The sequence below is a fragment of the Varroa destructor genome, unplaced genomic scaffold (assembly GCF_002443255.2).
Source record: "Varroa destructor unplaced genomic scaffold, Vdes_3.0 BEIS01000002.1, whole genome shotgun sequence".
Taxonomy (NCBI): Eukaryota; Metazoa; Arthropoda; class Arachnida; order Mesostigmata; family Varroidae; genus Varroa; species Varroa destructor.
Genome location: NW_019211455.1, coordinates 41,106,629 through 41,128,259, shown reverse-complemented (window position 1 = coordinate 41,128,259; position 21,631 = coordinate 41,106,629). Strand labels below are relative to the sequence as shown.

The 21,631-nt window shown below is 39.6% G+C and overlaps 1 protein-coding gene across 9 annotated transcripts; it reads left to right on the top strand.

The window, feature by feature from the left end:
* The first annotated feature begins 25 nt into the window (after window positions 1-25).
* LOC111244595 (clavesin-1-like) lies at window positions 26-10,504 on the top strand. 9 transcript variants are annotated; one of them, XM_086978601.1, is made up of 6 exons: window positions 26-334; window positions 1,007-1,190; window positions 8,122-8,243; window positions 9,230-9,310; window positions 9,581-9,715; window positions 9,929-10,504. In XM_086978601.1, exons 2-6 carry the CDS (start codon window positions 1,139-1,141, stop codon window positions 10,178-10,180), a joined length of 642 nt encoding a protein of 213 aa, XP_086834727.1. In that variant the 5' UTR covers window positions 26-334; window positions 1,007-1,138; the 3' UTR covers window positions 10,181-10,504. The 9 variants fall into 9 exon arrangements, with proteins under 9 accessions (XP_086834727.1, XP_086834726.1, XP_086834725.1 ...); XM_086978600.1 differs by having other exon boundaries at window positions 26-520; window positions 1,015-1,190; XM_086978599.1 differs by having other exon boundaries at window positions 26-520.
* Window positions 10,505-21,631: the final 11,127 nt, after the last annotated feature.

The following is a 21,631-nucleotide window of genomic DNA, read 5'->3' as shown; positions in this document are numbered from 1 at the left end:
GGGAGGGGACAACTAACATGCACGCTAACGGCTTTGCAAGTTCTTTCGCTTCTTGCTGAGGGACGTCAAGTACCGCTAACGACAACTATCAACCTTACATGAGTCGTTTATTCTTATTGGAAAATAATAAGAACATCGTAAATCGTCTATTATTCAGAGGTGCTTTTGCGTAGAAAGGAGGGTCTAACATCACCGCCGTCTGTAACCCTATCACTCGGGATACCTATTGAGACAAAATCCTTCTAGTTAAACGTTTCTTCTATGGAACAGCATCACCTGTGTCGAGTGTCAAGACCTAATATGTCGCATCAATTACAATCGGTCATCTAAAAAGGTTCCTGTGAAATGGGTTTGTTTCAAGGTGAAAGATGGTTGGCAGTGAACGATAAATTTTTGTTCAAATAAGATCAGTTTAGTGTATTGGCATGTTCCTTGTAGTGAGGTTTACTAGATTCTACCAGCTCAGTTTAAGAACAGACGTAAATTGGCCGATGTTGACGAAGAACTTCAGCGTACGCTGGTATTTGTCGAAGTCGATTAAAAAGTTTATTCCAGTTATTTTTCAGCGTCCGCACCCAAATCACAAGAAGAAAAATTGAAAAAACCAACTTGTAAAGTTAATGTTTTTATCGCATATAGACCTTAGGTTTCATATGAAGTCGATAGAAAATTTGCCTAGAATCGCATGTGCTGATCTCTGTTTGACGCTAACAGTTTCCTAATAAAAGTCATTCTTAAAGTAAACGCTATCGGTCATTGTGTAATATGAACGTGTGCTTCAGTTAAAGAAACCTTTAACAGTGGCATAGTTTATCCTTAAAATCGAGTAAATTCATTTTGAGGAGTTTTCGTACAGATACATCAGTTACATGCTAAACAACTTGATTGAGGACGGTTGTCATTACCCTTTTCTTCTTGATAGCACCGGTAAGTGCCATTTTGTTCGCAGTCTTAGTCTTTGTATGCGTCTTCCGTTGGATCTACAGAATAAAATCGAACTATTTAGAATTGCAGAACGTAACACCCCATCGTAGCACATCAAGACATCCAGCTGGTGGAGAAGAGTCTTCCCAACGCTATGCCTACCACTATTATAGGAGCCCAGCTGGTTAGCGAACCCTTCTAGTTTTAGGACTTAATGAAGATCAATAATTGCCCCATTCGTTACCAACAACGAGTTAGTAGTACAGGTAATTCATTTTCGTCAGGCTACATTTTAACTGGTATTTGGCGTGTGGGATACCTGGCCGGAAGACAGTTTCTCCATAAGACCCAGTAGAACTAGTGGAAAGCAGTGACAGTCATATACCTACGAGATATACGAAAAGAGCAACGATAAGGTGTGCCGGTATGGTATTTCTAGTTTTGGCAGCAACCAGTTAGAGAACATCATGTCCAATTGAGTTCTTCATAATGGTGTTGTATGTTATTTTTGTTTTTCTGAAAACTTCACTTTATTTAGCCTCTCTCCACCGAATCGTCGACTGCTTGACTTTTGCAAAACAATTAGGTAGGGATCGGGGATTAAAGCGAAACTTGCGAAGCGATGATGCGCTTGTAACAAAACAAAACGCTCAGGGCCAGCGATCTAGAGTACAAAATATCTGGCCATTTAGAAAAGTCTATCAATGAAGTCTCGACAAGTATTAGTATATTAGGTGATGATTACAAGCCCGGAAGCCTCGGAAATTTTGAAACTCTATTAACTAACGTGGACTCGATTTATGGTGAAAATAGCTTCATAGAGGGCTCTATGTTTAAAAGAAGCTCACTAGAACTTACACAAATGAAAAAACCGAACACAAAACAACCTGGGAAAAGTTAAAGTGATAGTTATCCCGAGTTACTAACAAAACTATTGAATGATTAGATCGAAGAAAGTATTTATTTGCAATTGGCTTGTCCACAGCAACATGGCTGTTATTAAAGCTTTACGGTCGTGCACACGTGAGAGTAGCACCATTTACCAACTTTAAATTGTCGAATTATTCGGTTATGAAGCGTAGACATTTCTAATTCTAACCATGTAACTGTAATACTCTACTTGAATTATGACAAGCACGATTTTGAATTTTGATATCGTACAAAGGTATTATTAAATTTAGATAAAAGTGTGTTTAATGACTCATAAGCCCCTGGACTTTTAATTTTATCATCATTAATTTAAGCTGAAGTCTGTGGCTTACTCTTTAGAATAAGAATTTGCTCAGTGAAAAAATACCTCTGCATGACATAAATAATGTGGTTATTCAGTTACAAATGATGAAGTTGGTTCTCCTTACAATTACCGTACTAGTAAGTTAAATTTTCACTATTCATTTGCCTTGCTTTCCGGCTGCGGTTTGTATCAATTGCCCAGAAAATTCGTGACTTTGTTAAAGACCTCCTCGTGCTAGCAGTTCGTAATAATAGTTGCCTTAGTATTATTTGGGCGAAAAAAGATTACCGCATGAAGCTTGTTCTTGCAATTTGCCACAGTGTCTCGAATACGAGCCTATGAATGGCTAAGCATAAAAAGCTCAAGTTATTTTATGATATACCAGTAATTTCGGTCAACTGTTTTCTATACTAAAGAACGAAAGATCACTTTGCGTTAAACTTTACTATACAAAAATTATATTCAGCGTAAAGCAATCTTACAGCGCAGAACCCCCAAATAGGCTTAAGGCACCTCAGATGCACACTCAGCTCAATGCGTATTAAACTGCACATAAGTTAGGCCTACTCAAGTTAATTAGGATAGACAAGCAACAAAACATATAGTTTTATTATTATGCCATGTATACACGCCAGAAACCCTGTCAACTAAAGTTATTTAACTATCCCTATCTACATATCATACAAGTAGCGTCAGTCTTGCTGTCAATGTATTGGGGATGACGAACGTGTCCCTTGAAAAACAGTTAAGCCTGTCCGACCAAGGACGACCCACAATTAAAATTGTCGAGTTTAACGTCCGCTGCTTCCATCAAGCATTACTAGAGAGGAACGTTTTTTTAGGATTAAACCTAAACCACTGTCTATTCTCGAATATACCACGTAAACGCATCAACACTATACCATCACGCAGCTGGTTGAGTGTGATTTCTATGCGGTAAATTGCGATCCTTGTGGGAAAAAGTTTCGAGAAGTGTGCTAGCGATTCGTAGTACATTGGCTATTTGTACAATGCCTGCTTATCCACATCGACTAGACTGGATGCATTGACCGAACTGATTGAGCCCATTTTGTACATCTAAAAACAGATTTCAATATACATATCCTGACTGTGAGCGGGAGACCGATCAGTATGCCTAATGCATAGACTTCGATACGATCCCAGTTACCCGAATGGTAATGGAGAAGCCAAAAAATTTAAGTTAGTATTGAGATGTTTATGGATTCGCTTATACCTTGGTTTGCTTGTTCAGACCGCTTTGTGCATATACAACCTGGATAAATAGTATGTTCCTTTTAGTCCTATTCCACTATCTACATGCTCTTTATTCACTTTCTTAAAGATATTTTCTTATATTTTTCATAGTTTCTTAGACAAAACGTGTGGAGGTGACAATTAAATGCTTATCAGAGCCTCTAAAACAATAGAAGCCTCGTTGCCAAAGCAAATGGTAAAATTATTGAAAATTTGGATTAATTCATTAACATACGTTAACTCTATTTCTCCCGTCAAAATTAAGCCTTCTTTAGTACGAAATGAACCTGAAAAAATCATCAGTGGTCAAAGTTATAAACACATATTTAGTTGCCTCTAAATATCGATAGATGACCATATTCGAGCCTGGCGAGATGTAGTCACGACCGAAGGAATCACCAGCTGTATGTGGCCGTTCGTAGCGTTGAAGTCCAGAACCGAGGTGTTTTTTGCGAGCTCCTGTTTTGCACTAGGAGCTGACCTCATCGTTCGCCATTTTCGGGGCATCTAACTGGTAGTAGGCTCCTTCTGTATGGTAAATTCCCAGATATCAATTCCGTTCTTCGTTCATTCTTAAAAGAACTTCTAAAATATTCTGGTAGTTTTAACATTAAAACCGCCTGGTATACCTTTTAAATGTGACTCGTCTATGGCTTTTACTATATTCTTTATCCAGCCCTGAGCCGAGCTAAATGGACCAAAGGAAAAAAAGATCTCTGGCTGAAGCATTCCTTTTTCTAAGCAGGGCTACCTTAAATTCAAAGCTTACCTTAGCGATACCGAGGTCATTCAGTTGAAAGTTGTATTTAGTCCCAGTGTAAGTATAATATCTGGTGGGAAAGTCGCGACCAGCCGTTGTTATATTACTTGTATTATATTCAGCCTCTTTTGCACTAAAACATGCATTCAGGAGACAACTGGGCAGTCTTTGAAGCACGCATCTAGTTGGCGTCAGAAGCATCCGTAAATAAATGGCTGAAGCCTAAAATTAGTTACAGAGTAACTTCAGTGTGAGCTAGGTACGACTTTCTTGAAACGTGACCACTTTAGTACATCATTATATGACATGGTTCCGGTAGTGAAGTTGTTCGACAGAGTCACTCTTTCTGAACTAGCACAGCCCCTGAAGCATATTTCCATGTCCGTTCATGAAGTACAAGTAAATAGCTAAAATAGCCACAAGTGGCTCTGCAAATCTACTGATGATCGATCGCGGGACCTGGTTAGGTAAACCATTTACGCGACCAGAGCGATTCAACGAGATATGGCTTGTCCCCTATAGATATCCGTCTGGCCGCTGCACTTGTGCCACATTGTTGAATCACATTGGCTACAGCGGTGATGAAGTCGATGGCCGAAATAGAATTGTTACTTCTTAGTCTTATGCCTATGGGCTTTGATTGATAATCTTAATTACCTCGATTGATAATCTTTTCTACCTTGGGTAGATTTGGAAAGGATTGACCGGTAATTGATAATTTAAGTTCAACTGTTGCCCATTTGTCTACTTTCAGGTCGATCGATTGTAATAAATGGATTTCAGTGATGAGCGAAATTGTAAAGTACAGCTTGGGTATCGTTTTCCCGGTGCCCAACCTAAGGTGCAATGTCACGCTACCAAAAAATGTAGCACAGTGCGAAAAAAGCACTTCTATTAAAATCTGCCATCTGAGTTCGTCTACAATGTAAGATTCGAATGCGAAAATCTCTCTGAACAATCGATAACAGAAAATTTGCGTCCTAAACTAGCTTGCTTAGCAATATAGCGTCAATTTCTCCTAGAAGGATGTAATACACGAGTACGTGTACTATCTACGTGTAATATCTGCTTGTAGGAAGTACATCACAAAATAAACCACCATAAAAATACCTAATGAGCTTTTTGGTGATGCATAGGACGAGCAGCCACACTGAAGCGTCTGTATTAATAGAAGAAAATGAGCTTATAAATGACGATTCTAAAACATCTATTCTGATGCTTAAGAAGCCCGAAAATGACCAGTTTTAACATACCGATTATTTGTAGATTCAAATATCTATGTTTAAATTTCGTTTGTTATTTTTACAAGAAAAACAATCAACAAATGAGAACTACGTTGCACTGCATCCTCTTCATCTCAATGGCCAACAAACGGCTTCTGATGCGGCCAATCATATTTCAGTCCCGTTATTATTATTATTATTCGTTTGAAAAATAATAAATATTACAGAGTAGGAATACGTTAAGTCAGTATTTCTGAGCTTGCTTTTCCACGTAGCTCATTCTTACAAAGATGAATATGATTGTCCCGAAATCCTTCGCGTGCTTCAGTATTACGAATGAATTTCGTCGAATCTATATGATATGGGATATTGAGCACTCTAAGACTCGTTTATTCATTATAGTACTAGTGGAATACTATGCCAGCTATGTACTTCGATTGTTTTTCCGTTTCTTTACGTGACCATCATTTGACAAGGTGAGAAGTGGATGTCATCACCCAGGATCAGTAAGTTGATTCGGCCTTCGGTGGTGTCCCAGATTAAAATTCTTTTTTATTGGGTCACATTTAAGGTCAAGTGTCAGTCTCGTTTTCTGCCACCGACAGGACTAGTGAGCACTGCTTAATTCGCCCCACATATTGACACTTTTTCCTTGTATTCCGATTTCTGCCTGCCAACCAATAAAGAAAGCGACGCGGAACTTCTCCGGGTTCTTCGAGTGGATACACATCGAAACTCGAAACAATATCAGTATACACAAAGGCCGGTTTTTTCCAGCAGTTAATTGGGGGGAACGACTGAGATTTCCATGAATGAACTTGTAGCGCTTATCCAGACAAAATCGTCATAACAGGAAAACGGACAAAAGCGATAATAATGCGATTAAATTATTAAAAAAAAAAAAGGAAAAAACTGTAAAGGTACATAAAGTTTAGTACATGCTCTAAAAGGACGGGTTTAGTTTCTTTGAAGACAATTGTAAAAATGTCTTTTCAAATCAGTCCCTAGAAGCGTTGCGACGTGCTGTATTAAGCGTAGGCTCAGCGATACTGCACTGTAAAGGTCCTAGAATTTTCCATGCACAATCATCACGTTTTCTAATTAAGGAGATCAAGGTTAGGTCTTACTTAATGAGAGAAAAAAAGTGACTTATGTCTAGAATCGATATGCGTTAACTTATCATGGCGTTCCAGTGAATAAATGGATCAATTAATTGATTAAAAATAAACTCAATGGATTAACTTGTGTGGACCTTATAAATAAAAAAAAATTATGAAAATACATTTTGAAGGACACTGGCAAATATGTCCAACAAACGCTTCGAAACCACAAGAATGCCTGAGCAATTTAAACTAGCTCGCAAGAAATTATCGCCTTACCGGCGCTATACGGCAGAACTGTATGAAACCGTTTTTTAGTTGACTTCTGGTTACTATTAATTAATTCCTTATTGATGTTTGTGATGAGACGTAAGTCATTTTAACAATTAACAATGACTATTACAGATTGCTGTGGATTGGCTTTCAGCGAGAAAGCCGAGTCCCCCAATTGGAGGACTCATTTCTCAGCAGCATGGCGGGTTTTCAAAGCAGCGAAAAAAAATCTATTTTGCAGTAAAATGATTAATTAACTATGCAAGATTTTACGCAGACGAATTCTAGGTAACTGAAAAAAACGAAGTGGAACGAAGCTATCAGTAATTGTCTCGCTAAGAAGAACTTCTCTGCGACACGCAGGATTCTGACGAGAGTTTCCGATACGCGTATTTTGTGTTTCAAATGCGTCTGCTTTATAGCAACAATTCATTAACATCATTGTCCACTTGGAGCCAGTTTCAATAGATACCGTAATGGGTAATCCTCATAGTGATCGAGACTCGAGCTCGACAGCTGCATCACCTTGTATGTCATGGCAGGACGTAGCTAAGCGCGAATTCTGCGAGATTCCTTCGCGAACCCCGCATATTCTTGATAAGTTGTTGAGGAAGCTGGCAGCTTTGCAGACAAGTCAGTTCGTGCCATACCTCGAGCCCACTTTCGTCATGGCTTTTCTACGAGTGAACAAGTTCAACGAGGAAAAGGCTATTGAGACGTATCAACGATTTTTCCGCTTAAGAACAATTGATCCGGCTTATTACTACCCGATAAATCGCGGTTCGTTATGTTATAAGCCAGTGCTCGACAATGATATAGCATTTATACTTTCGAAAAAAAATCCGCGTGACGGTGAGCACTTGGCAATTATTATGTAACTGGCTAGTCGTATGGTTGTATTCAACAGCTGAACCTACCGCGTAGTAAAGAAAATTCATGGTCCTGTCGATACTTTGTACACAAGTGGTTAGAGGTTTTCATCCCAAACTGAAGCTGTCATTGCGGTCGATGGTGGTTGTCCTATATAAGCATCACCGCTGGCCACAGCATATGCAAAAATCTTCCTCGAACAATCCTTTATTGATTAAATACAATCCTCGAAAAAACTCAGCTTTAGATTTAGTCCCATATATATATATATATATATATATATATGTATATATATATATATATATATTGTAGGTCATAAAATTGATCAAGTCCTATTAATGCTATCCTTACGATAACCCGAATAGATTACCCTGCTGACTATCGATCGTCCATAGTTGTATCTCGCTCGCTGTTCTGTCGAGATGCATCTTGTTTATCAGTGAAGCATAGTTTAAAGCATAATTTTTTAATCATTTTTGGCAGGTTCAACTGTCGTTGTAGCGACATTCGAATTTTTTGAACCGTCACGATGGCACAACCTTCAGGAAATGTACACACCAATGGCTTTGCAAGTCCTCATGCTCCTGAGGGATCCTGAAGTACAGGTGAGGACAGCCATCAACCTCATTTAAAGCGTTTGAATGCCGCTAGATTAGTTTGCAAGGATAAAGGGTGTATAGCTCGGTTAAGGTTAGAAATAGGAAGATACAAACTAATAGTCAATTGCTCATATAATACCAAGCCTAGATCGTCGGGCTATATTCTGAGATTGTGGAGACTCTTCCAGCAATTAATTCACATCATCCTGTATTGTAATACAATCATCGTTTCAACACCGATCCCACGACTCCGATCTCTTAGTCCGGTTTTTGTTTGGCATCAGCCTTAGGCACTGCTATATGTTCGGCATATTTGTTCATGGTGGGTTCGTTAGGCCAAATCACATAACGTGTGTCGATTCGGTGAATCCGAGCACAACGACTTTACCATAGCAGACATGCGTATACTTTCGATTCAGACAGGTCCGATACGCCAAAGTCGATAATTCCTATTCGCAGAATAATTATCTTCCTTTTATTCAGGCTCAAAAATGTTTATAGCTGCCTGGGGAGGGGAATCCAACATCATCGCCCTTTGTACCTTCCCGTTGAAGATGCTTACCGTGATGAAAGTCCAAGACGAGAACTAGCTAAATATTCCGAGCAACGGCATCACCGTACGTTGCATTTGATCCCGCCCCAAGGATATTATGTGCTCTTTAGAAGAAAGAGATTTTCAGTGAAGTCAGCCTCTTTGAAATTAAAGATGCTAGATGGTGTGAAACACGCAAAAGCTTCTCGTCAAATTACGATGAACTTCATTATATGTATCTGTTGTTTCTAATGGAATCTTGTTTGATCGATAATTTTCAAATGGGAGTAGTCTTCACTGCACGGAACCAAATGTACCCGTTTGGATACATGCACTTAAAGCAGCCCGTTTTAATAAATTTCAATTTACATATGGTTGATAACTGGGCAGAATGCGTTCGCCGAATATGATTATTCATTTTATTGTCTTATAAAATAATTTGGATTGTTAACCATTTCAGGTTCGTGGGTTTCGCATGGTTGTAGATTTAAAGAAGTTCTCCTTCAAATACATCCGTTATGTGCCGACCAGCTTAGCGAAGGTATGCTCTTCGCGGTCGTATTTGCTTGTTATTACCCTTACGGGGCATTTCACTCGCATTCTAATTGTCATTATCAATGGAACTTTTTCACCGTATGTCTTGAGTAGAACTTAGAGAAGTGAAAACCATGTAGTACTTTCGATAGATACTACACCGCGCTTGTAAAATGGTGTATAAATTAAAACTGCTTGGTTAGTATAGCCTTTAGCGATTTAATGCCTTATCGGATCACATAATAAATTATCAATATGGTACGGTAAAGATATGTAGGTGATGGGGGAAAGTTCTTCTGGCGCTATGCCCGTCACCATACGAGGAGTCCATGTAATCAATGAACCTGTATGGTATCAGGTCTTGATGAAGATGATTGCCCCGTTCCTCACCGACGGCGAGTCAGTGACGCAGGTAAGTTTTCCGGGTTTTTTAACCGATATTTTGCCTCTATGGTAGGAATAATTACAGGTTGAGCAAATAGCGATACCAGTTGTTTTGGATGGGGAACTTGCCTAGGAAAGAGTGATAAAAGTTTCAGTCTGGTATTACTAACTTTAACGGAAATAGAATAGAGAATATAATTCTCAGTTCATTTCTTCATCATTCCGGCGTATTTTTGTGAAGACCCACGGCAACGATCTGGCGTCTCTCCACCGAATCATCGACCGTTCGATTCTTCCGAAAGAATTCGGTGGTGCCCAAGGATCTGTAGTTTTCGAAACGCAAGTTATGGAGGAATTCTATGCCCGTGATAAGGAGATTCTTGCGGCCAGCCGTTTTGGGTACAAGCTCTCCGACACTGGCAAAACTTGGCAAAGTACCAGTAAAACAGACGATAGGCGTGGGAGCTCCGAAAGCTCGAACTCTCTAAACTGAAAGGATTCAATTTGAAGAAGCCTCATTAAGTATCGCTAAATTTGAGAAGCTGGGTAGAGCTTACACAAATTAGAAAAAAAAAGGGCGCCAAGTAAGCAATACCGAACTAGCGGTCAGTGGCTAAGTATTGGTCGATTAGATAGAAGAAAATACTAATTTGCAATAGACTCGCCCGCAGCTGTTGTCGTATACACGTGAAAATAATACCATTCACAAACGTCGAGTTGAAGAGATCAGGAGCGTAGGCAGTCCTAGGACTGACCATCTAAATGATCCTAAGTTAGCCCGCCAAATAAATAGTTTATAATCTATTAAAATTGCTAACTGGTATCTTTTTACTTTTGCTTGATTTTAATGTTACCCGTTTAGCTAGTAGCTTGTCGTATTCAACATAATGAAAAATTGTGTCAGCGAAAGATTCCTATGCCTACTTTATTCACTTTATACATAAATTACATTATTATGGATAAGATTTATTTATTCTGATCTATATTATCAAGCTTCGCCAGCGCTCCACAGCTGTTTGTATCATTAATTTGTAATTACTCCAATGCCACAATCGACTGGTGGCTATGCGTCGTTTGATACTTATCCATAAAATTTTTTGTCGTTTCTTTTGATGAAGACTTCCTCGCCAGCCTCAATAATGGCTACCTTGGTACCATCGGGATGAAGAAACGCAACTGTATAAAACCTGTTCTCAAAACTTTGTTATAATACTAAAGTCTTGAATACGAGTCTCCGAATAACATAAGGTATGGAAGGTCCAGTGGACTTCGCGGCATGGTAACAAATTATGTAATATTGAATACCTTCCGTATAATAGAACTTGGAAAAAGACCTTGTAATTTCGCTTTGAGCTGAAACTTTTATAGAAAAAAAAAAGGAATTGTATGGACGCGGGTGTTCCGGAACCCGCAAGCGAAATTTCAGGCGGTTCTCTGGTAAGGTGAGGTGTAAAGTCGACTCAGGGTGCGTTGAACTACACATGTGACAGGCTCAGAATAAACTAATTAGACATAGCAATCCATAGCTTATTCTGCCTGAGTTTTTTTGACGGAGTTGCTTTTTTTTTGGAATTTAGCTCTAGCTTTTAGGGGTAGCACAGTCTGAGGCACTTCTCCTCCTGCAGGTGGGTAGCTAAATTAGCCACAAGGGACGCATTGAATCCGTCAATAGGGAACGCTAGGGATATCCGAAGCTTAGTTACGTAAACTATTCACACGATTTTCAGAGAGGTGTTAGTCTGGGCGTTTGTTGCATTGTCGACTGAAAGTAGTTACGAAGCTGAGGGCTGTGAAGACCTAAAATCGTTCTTTACCTCGGTGTAGGTCTGCTCTAATAGTGGACAAGTCGTATCCAGTACGGAATGTCGTGTTACAAGCCTTCAAACCTGGAACGTGAGTAAAAGATCACAGACGCCCTCTGAGACAAAACAAAAAGCTCTCTTCACATATAAAAGATTGCTATAGATTTCCTACGTGAGGACGTATTGTATCATATTGAATTCGCTGCGTGAATCTGCTGTGGCATTCGGTGTGCCCGTCACTTCGCTTGTGACTCTAATTTAATTAACCATAGCAATTGAGCATATGGAAGCGACCATAAGCGACTTAATTATCAGCCGGTATTACGCTAGTTAAATGGATTTCATTGAATTAATGAAGATACAAATTAAATAATACACAATACAGATGAACTTGACATAATATAAATACACCGATTGGCAATATTGTCCCCGATAGTATGACGACTATTGCAGTTGTACGACTGCTCAATGGCAGGCGTAGCCATTTGTTAACATGTTGATCAACGAAGCTGTTCATGTTAGACAGTCACTTATCGTCTGCTAGTTTCGTAATGAAATAGAAATTCCTTTTCCTGTTTCTATCCTGTCAAGGCCGGTTGCCTTTCTAAGACAATTTGGCCGCTATTTCCCAATTGCTCATGTTTTCCTTATAAGTGGCGGTTTCCTTTACGCGGCCTGATTACATTGTTCGGTTACGTACTAACAGCTAAAGAGCCCGTTATCGGAAACAATCGTTCGTTATTTATTTAATATTGGTCTAGGTTGCACTCGACCACTTTCAGCGGATATTATTCTCGCTCCTTCTCCTTGATATGCCCCTTGTGTACGCCCCCGTAGGCCGTTAGCTGAACAGCAATTTCAGCTGTCCACAAGAGGTCATCTCATACGCATCTTCGGCCCATTGAAACTTGAATAAGTTTCAATTATTTTTTTGAGGCTGTTTCTTCATGCATCTTGAAAAGTACAAATTCGTGATCGCTTCATTTGTCACACACGAGTTTTTAGTTGACCCTATCGAGATCATCCATTCTATAAACGATGTTTTAGCTCTTATTTGGGATGTCAGTACCCTCTGTCGTAAACGAGAGTTACATCGCTTTCCGCAAGCCATTTCCGCTTGCCAGCTTGCATATATTGCTAATCAAGGTTCTTCGTAAACACCGACCGCGAAACTTGTGTGTACTGTATTTTAACCTCTTCACAACGTTTTCTATTGTCTAGATTGAGAGAGAGGGAGAGAGAGAGAGAGAGAAAGGATTAACGAGTATAAAAGCTTATCCACTTTGGTCCTGGTAAACCCTTCTCCTGGCCTTGATTCCCCGATGCCCAGTCTGTTAATTCCCGTCTATAGAACTCATGTATCCAGTATTTCGCCAATAGTCCATCAAGAGTCACACGATTCTGTTGGGCGTGCATCGATCTATTTGCAGTGACTCTTTCATACGGTTGGCACAAAACGAATTATGTCTATGCCAATTTTCAACTCTAAATTACTTCAGGTGCCCGTTAGTTCGGTGGGTAGACGGATTAGTGCCGTAGCATTACGAAATATCTAAATGTTCCATTACGCTAGGCATTGGCGGTAAGCGTCGTTTCAGACGGCTGGCTCCCACCACTCAGCAAAACACGCTTATGTTCCATTCTGGACTGGAACCACGTGATAAATCAGAGTTACCACAAATCGGTACGTTTTTTAGGCAGCCAAAGAGCGCACCGAACGCATGCCAAAACGAGGCAACGCTTCTTCGGTTTTTGGAAGAGATTTCCTAGTTTTTTCACGGCTATGCCAAACATGTAGGCCGTCTTTTCTCCTCCTTAACTGGTCATAGCATTATATCTCTACTGTCTGCTGTAGGCAGGGTTATTACTGCGAAACGGCGGGCTGTAGTACGCTAGTCAATGAGTCCTCTCTTCAAAATCTGAGATTCGATCACCAATCGAAACAATTGTAAATTGAAAACTGGCATAATTAAGCAACAAGGCAATCACGTGCTGGCCTTGTCAGGAGCTACGTTAATGTATTGCTAGTAATCGAATAGGTACTTCAAAAATATATCGACTGTACCACACATCGGTTTGGGTCAGGGCAGACTTTATACTAGTAGCGTAGCTCACTGTAGTAATTTATTTACTACTTAATCCGAAAGCAGACAATGTCTCACCGACGTCGTAGGATCGAAATTACTTGTGAAGTCTGCATTTTACCCTTTTCACCTTTACCTAATTAGTATGATAGACAATTGCTTGGCAGCTATCGCAGAGGGCAGTGCCCTATGTTCATTGTCCTAAAAACGATTTCATGTAACTTTGGCTTGTTTTTTCAAAATACTATAGAGTAAAAGTTATTGAGGAATACTTCATTAATCGGAAATTTTTAAACAGACGCTACCGATGGATGTTTATTTCCAGAATCCTCTGTTTGCAAAATCAAATGGACTCTGACCCGTAGTACATTGGACATGCGTCAGTTTTCCTTCGCGGCTTCTTTGCAAGACGCGTTTTATTGCTCCCAAGACGAATACAAGTGACAAATGAAAATCCATGCCCAAACTGCCCATGAAGGTGGTCTGATCGTGAAGTAATTGATCCGAGTACACTGTAATGTTCTCACGTTTATCTGAATAACTAGTTTTTCGATTAATCCATGGACTACGTGAGAAGTAAGAGCGATATCCGTAAGTTCCATTAAAGCCTTGTTCCCAAAGCAATAGTTAAGGTAAGTAACCATAATTTAATCTTTGTTTGTTTGCTTGTTTGTTTGATGGAGAGCATTAATCAGGCTGTTTGTTTCGTTTATTAGCACTGAGATTTCCTCGACTTCGTATACTAATGAACGATAAACGAGTCACTGTTCGGGGTAGCGGTTCTTTAAAATAAACATAAAAAAAAAGTGTATGCATACATGTACATATAGTAGCCCTTTATAATTTGCTTTGCGCGCTATAAGTACAAGCAGTGATATCTAAAAAGGCTCGTGACCAATCTAAATTTCGTTTATTGCCAAAAAGGTTGCTCTAGATCCAAACTAGATCTAGACTAACATCGGAAGACTTTTCCATTATTTTCTAATGTAACCATTGCTTAATGCAATTTATTGTTGAGTTGTATAGCGGACCTTGGCATTAGAGATTGAGCAAGTGCCTAAAAAGGATTATAACAGCAGAATCAGGTTAGAGAATAACAGGACACTTAGCGTAATGAAGGACTTCGATTGGTTCATTGCTCTTAGTTTTTACGGAAGCAATAGCATTTGAATTTATCGATGAGAGCCGAGTAGAAACCATAATTTTAAGCCGATTTATTCAACATCACATGCGGGCGTAGTTTCCAATTGAAACACTGAAGGCGTCTACCAAAACAAGTGACGGACGTCCCACCGAAGACAGGGGCACGGGAATTGGGAACTGCGCTTCTCTCAACACTTCGATTCCCGTGTTACATGACTAGACAAAACTAGCCTGATACATCCCTCGAGAGTAATCGGCCAGATCACTAAACAACACATATTTTCAGACAATTCAGTCTACGCACGAATCTCGAACCAAACTGATAAAAGGCTTCCGATAGACTCTGCTTTTCGTCTTCTATTCGTAAAATAGAAAAATAACAAAAAAAAACAGAATAGAATATGATCAATATCAAAAGCCGTATTAGCTTTCACAAAAAATTAGAGTAATATTAATTGATCCTGTGCCCGTACAGATATGAAAACGCATAAAATATTTGTAGAACGTAAACACATAGAGGAACAATAACGACTTCGTATTTTCGTGTGTTGTACTGCCATAAACATCCGCAATGCTAATTGTCCTGTATTAAAACAATGAGATGCATTAATTGCAATGGAAAATCATATTATGAAGTAATTCTGTCAAAGCTTGAAATTTCACGCTAACCCTTGCCCGCCCCAGCTAGCTGGCTTACAAAGGACCTTGTATTCAGCCAACCTCATCAACAGCGAAGACATAACGAAGAAGACAGAAGCTATAGTGTGAGTCATCCGAATAAGCTATCGCAGCAACGAGAGAGGGACTGCGTAGGCGGAGTCAATGAGCAATCTTGAGATAAATTCAGTCCTAGTTATTGCTGGCGTCGTAGGGCTATGTTGTTTTATGGTACTTGTTTCTACAGCAAACGTCTGAAACTATGCTGGACAGAGGTAATGGACGTCAACACTTAATTGAAAGTCAATTTTCTTTCTATTCTATATTAGTTCTAAACCCATAGGATCTAAACCTGCGTAATCGTTCTATAGGACCTTTCGATTTCATTGTCAAAACTACCGAATTTTCCGAAGTACGTTGGTTTTAGCGTATTTTCGCCGACTTGCTACAATGAGAATAACTTTCGAAACGGTTTTGTCAGCCGGACAACCATCTAGGAAACGTTATCTTCACGATGACGACCGCTGTCGAAACGGGACGTGTCGCAAGAAGAAAAGGTTCGATGGGCAAGACGTACGTATCGAGGATGCTGGAAACGACAGTCAGGTCAATGCTGGCGTGAAGTGGACAATAGGATGTGAACTGTTTACACTTGGTGATAATGTTATCCTTTGTGGAGGTAAACATCGTAATCTATTGGGCACGGTGATTGGTGCGGACGTGTGCATCGTATCTATTCTACTCAGCCGGGAACATTTCGGCGCATCCCAAGCAAACGAAGTAAAACAACTTTTCGAAGTTAGTGATCATGTGAAAGCTTTGAACGAATGCTACGAGATGTATATGGGCGAAGTTGTTCGAGTTACAGAGGATATTGTTTCCTTACATTTAGACGCAGCATGTGTGAACTTCGGAGCGGCCATAAATGAGCTATGAATCATATAATGCTTTATATATGCAGTGCTCCATAGGTACACATTCATCTCTGGAACGGGAGCGTGTTTGCATGCAAGAGCTCACATAGAGCGCACAATAAAGCCATCATTTTCGAGTCCTTTAGCATAACCTCCCATAAATGGTACAATTTAGCTGTTTTTATCATAAAAGTCAGCTAAATTATAATTATAAATTTGTGTATATATATATATATATATATATATATATATATATATATAATTATAAAAAATAAGAGATAGAAAAATATATAAATTAAAGAAAAAAGCCTCTTTGAAAACGTTGTAGTGTACAATGAATTGAAGAAATAATAAAGCTGAAAAATTCAGTAAGACCCAAACGCCCGAACCCACCCTCGACTTCATTGGCCAAACACTTTCCGATAACGAGCCGTATATGCAAGAATCTTGACGGTATCGTCTTTCGTTCGCGAAACTATTGAACAAAGGTAGCAGAGTATAGCAACGTGCGTCATTCCAAATGAAAACTGTCCAAAGCAAGGCTCATTAAATCCCCGGCTGAACCCGGAAGGCGAAAATCGGAAGAGGACTTTATACGCTATAGTGAAGTATAAACACTCAGCTTCTCGGGCGTCTCCATTATAGAAGGCAGCTGGCTGGGAAGATGTTTCAAAAACTTCAACGTAACTCCTTGACCAATAAAGGTCAATCCTTTGTGCGTCTTGCGCTATTTAATCTGTACACCTCGTTCAAAAGATAGTGCAAGTTTAGACTCACTTGCTTCAAATAGATGAATTTGTTTTATTCCTAATATGTATATGTATGATAATATATGTATGAGGATAATATGGCTTTCTAAGCGTATGTGCTCACCGATTGTGGGGACACGTTATGATTTAGGTTTGAATCTTCAATTCGCTCCATGTTGAAAGAAGAAGCAGCATGCATGAAGAAGAAGCATCTAATGCGATCCACAGAGCATCTATAGATGCTATAGTCATTGGTAGCTAGATGTGATGATCGCTAGCCAGTTGAATAGCGTTTAGTCACAGCTGAAGTGCTATGGATCAGTGTACTCTCGGTGATCTGTTCCTAATCGCTTGTACATTTAGTTAGGTCCGCAATAGCCTTTGCAAGCATCACGAATGCCCCATCACGAATCCAGTTCGTCAGTCAACTATAATTTCTCGGATAATTAATAACTCATTATCTGTCTTGCTGTAAATAGATTACACTAACGTTCTCCTAAAATATCAGAAACGGGATAAAGCTGAATACAAGAAAGATAAGTGTTGTTCTTGGCTCATCACGATTTGAATTTTATTGCCATAGCTGTTGTAAGCAATGAGGGCAAGCCGACACAGAACAGCTCGAGCTATCGAGCCGAAATGATTAACGAACATTTCAGGTTTCCCTAACGGACGCAGTCAATTTGGTTTTGCTACAGATTATTGCCGACAGCAGATAGCGATAATTTTTTCTTGCTCAATTTAATTCTTTTTCTTTACCATTTCAACTGATAGTAAGCATGGCCTACTTGCCTCGTCACTACGAAGCCTGAATGAAATGATTTGTAGCTGCAAGCTCAAGTTGGCCTAATATTTATTCTACCTAATATCTCTTGACATCTGCATTTTCAGCTCAAAACTTCTACACTATCTGTGAAACCATTCCGAGGATCTCTCTCTTATGGTCTATTAATTTTAAACTTATACCTATTACTCTGTAACGTTTGAGTTGTGATTGCGCAAGCGTTCGTTTGGGTTGTTCTCTCTCAGCTTTTTCATTTGGTGTTATCGCTTTTGTTAAGCATCGCCTAAATGGCTGGCGGCTCCCTTCCAGCAAAAAAAAATGAACGGTCCTTATGTCCGAATTTAAACCCGTATATTTAGTTCATAAATAAGTTATGAATTCACCACCACCCTGACACCTATATTGTTTCAGTATTTCCTTTGGTAAATATCCCTTTCTCCCTCCAGTCTTCCAGCCTGCTGCGTAATGTTCCCTCTAGCATTACCTGGACATTTTTCAGAGTCAAATTATCCTATAGCGTGACATTACGTTCCGATTTGTCTTTTAGTGAACCGTCTCCATTATAACTGTACCAACTTAATACGCGGTAATTGCATATCTGCCGAAACATTTTACACCCTCAGCTTCTACTCGGATCTGTTATTATCATTATTAAACATTTGTGCATTTTTAGTTTTCTGGAGCTCTGACTTAACTCTGATCGTATTGCGATTCAGTTCCTATTCGCTCTACATCAATAGAGATCAAGTCCGACTTGCCCTGCCATGGTAGCTAGAAAGGCTAACATATCCTGTTTACATTGTATCTATATAGTTACCTTTTCCTTGGACGTCCGAACCTTGAGTTTTTTTTTTTTGGTATTTAGCCAATATCTCTGTCCCAGGATCAAAGCTTATTTTTAGGCTCACCTTTTTGACCAGTGACAGCTGATTATTTTAGACAGTATGTCTCTGGACAATCTCTACCTGAACGAATGGATGGACGAGACACGTCCGGAGCTAGACACGCAGACGATTTCAACACTAGAAAACCAATTGGAAAAACGTCATCGGGCCCCTCAAATTGAAGAATCGAATCGCGGGCTTTAAGAGTAATGGGTATAGAATGAACGTGTGGGAAAGTCTGTCAATGCCGTCTCACAACGAATGAACAAAATGAATTATACGAGAACGTTATACGACTCTGTGTCGGAGACCTCAACCATGTTGCCAAAGCTTTTTCAAAGCACACTACAACCAACAATGGCTATGTCAAGACAATGTTATTGTACGTGCCCCACGTTATCAAGAAAATTCACACAATCCCTTTTGATGAGTCACTTGAAAATCTCGACGTGGCTTTAGAGCGCTAATTCAGTATGGTAATGATCATATCCCATAGGTAAAGAGCGTTCCTTTGTGCTTGCAAGAATGACAATAGGCTGATTATCATTACCCGTAAAGGCTGTACTGCAAAGGCTTGCGATTTCTATACACAATGGTTGAAACTTCACGAAGCAAAAATATATTCGAGAGAGGTGAAGAGATACCTCACGCTATGGTCATCAACGTCTCTAGTGCAACATCTAAACCAGCATTAACACTGTCCAACTAAGAATAAGGGTCTCCAGCGAATTTTGTTAAGGTGTCGAAAGCCACTTTTTGTAACTATTGAATTGTTACCGCAACAATTTAGCAGCGTCAAATAATAAGTTGGCGGCACGGCTGCGTTTGTAAGTGAACAAAACTTTTTTTTTTTTTATCGAAACGGATCAATGCAGAAATATAGTATAGGATTGTATTATGTACTTTCACTATACGAAATCTTCATTTTACGCAAAACCTATTTATCTGTAGACTGTTTCCACTTGGCCACCCTGGCAGCCTATAACACTATGCAAAAAAGGACACAAGTGAGCCTGAACTTTAAATAATTGATCGAGCTATGTATTGGGAAAGTTACCTGAACTATTAAAGGCCTCAGATGGTAAATAAGGTTTCAGAATTTCGAACTGAGGCCACCTCGAATGTTTAGTGTGTCAAAAACACATTGCCATTACGAGAAGCTGCTACCCTCTCCAATAGAAAAGACAAAAACTTCATCTATGTCCCATTTTATGTGCGGTACTTCTACTAGATTACTTATCTGCGTTAGGACCTTTACTATCTTGGTAGCAGGTCCTTCCAGTATCAAGACTTGCCGTCGAATAAGCAGCAAAAAGCTATAGGCTAGGTAAAATGTTTTCGGTTTTCAAGATAAACAGAGATGAAGCATTGAACTATATCTAGGCAGTTGAAGAGGGCTACAGCCAGTGGTGCGAGACAGATAATAGCTATTCAGCGTTTTTTGCTTATTTTGTATATGAAGATGTTATGTGATAGAGCGTATTGCTACTAAGGAACTGTTCCAGTCGTATCGAGATGGTTCGTAAGCTCCAAGCGGCCTCCATTACAGCATACATTGAGCATCATTGCGGCAAAATCTAGCACACTGCCAAAAAAGTGAGTGCGCATCTTTACCTCGAAACGAGACAAATATAATGTATTTCTATAGACAGTGCAACCATTATGAGGTGCGCCAAGTAGATCGTGATAGAATCGTTCATACGAGGTTGTACGACGATTTAACTGTAGCAAAAATCGTTGACGTTCTTGTTGAAAATAAACGCTTGTACATGTAAATACAAATTCTAATACATCTGTGAAGCTCAACAGAATGACTCGCGTTATAGGTGCTGCCATTATACCTGACGGAGAGCGCTACGTGAGTCATACGTAGTTGTAAAGTATTGGGGGCATCATTGGATCTATAGCATGCTAATGTCCACGCTGCGTACAAGCATTCCTTTGCAGGAATTGATATGGCACGCGTTGCGAGCTATCTTTGCCGCTGGGGACAGAAGTTCAACTTGTCGCTAGCAGAACATGTAGTTATCCTATTTTTTGCGATCTTTCTTTCTGTCGATATTGTAGGTGCAGGCAGGTTGGCCGGGCGTCATTTGGTCCCGACTTCGGAAAATGAATTGCTACGCAAACGAATTGCTCTATTCCATGATCGACTCCTTTGTTTTAGAAAATCTATTTGAATGTATTGCAGGTGCGAAAAGTTTATCTGAGGCTAGAGAGCAGAGGGGCAGGCCGGAAACGCGGTTGATCACCACGTGTGATCAACGGTGATGCGACCATTGTATCGCATTCGTAAACGATTTACAATCAACGCGCCTCGCTCAGAAACTTTTCACTAGAATACATCGCTGAAGAGCACCAGGATATGTTAAAAAATGGGTAGTTCGTTCAAAGACGGAAACCTCCTGATGCTAAACGCTGTCGCGATGCCGCGTTATGTTCTACCTTGTTCCAACTCTAGGCCACAATGAAATGCTCAGAATTTATGCACAAGGATATACCCAAAATATAGTCATATATCTCAAATTCCTCGTCTCCGATTTGAGTGGCGTATATGCCACACTTTTCTAGTGCTGCACGGATACAGCTGAGATTAGAGGTGCCTTAGTTGATGCACGATGTAATATCATGCAGACAGTGTACCCTCAATAAAAAAAAATACAGCGCATTAGCCGCAAGAGTCATCGCCATGTCACAACGAAAAAAAAGTCTTCATCTAGTGGACGAACCTCCAACGAATTATTCTGTTAAATACAAATAGAATATTACTGTAAATAGACGGTCAAAGTAAATAAAGATTTTTCTTCAAATCGGCTTGCTGCCATCTCGAAAGATTTTAGGTTCTAACGGTTAGCGAATATAGTTTGAATGGACGAGGTAGATCTTTCTTATCCACTAGTTTGTGATTTGTTTATAAATTCGACTAG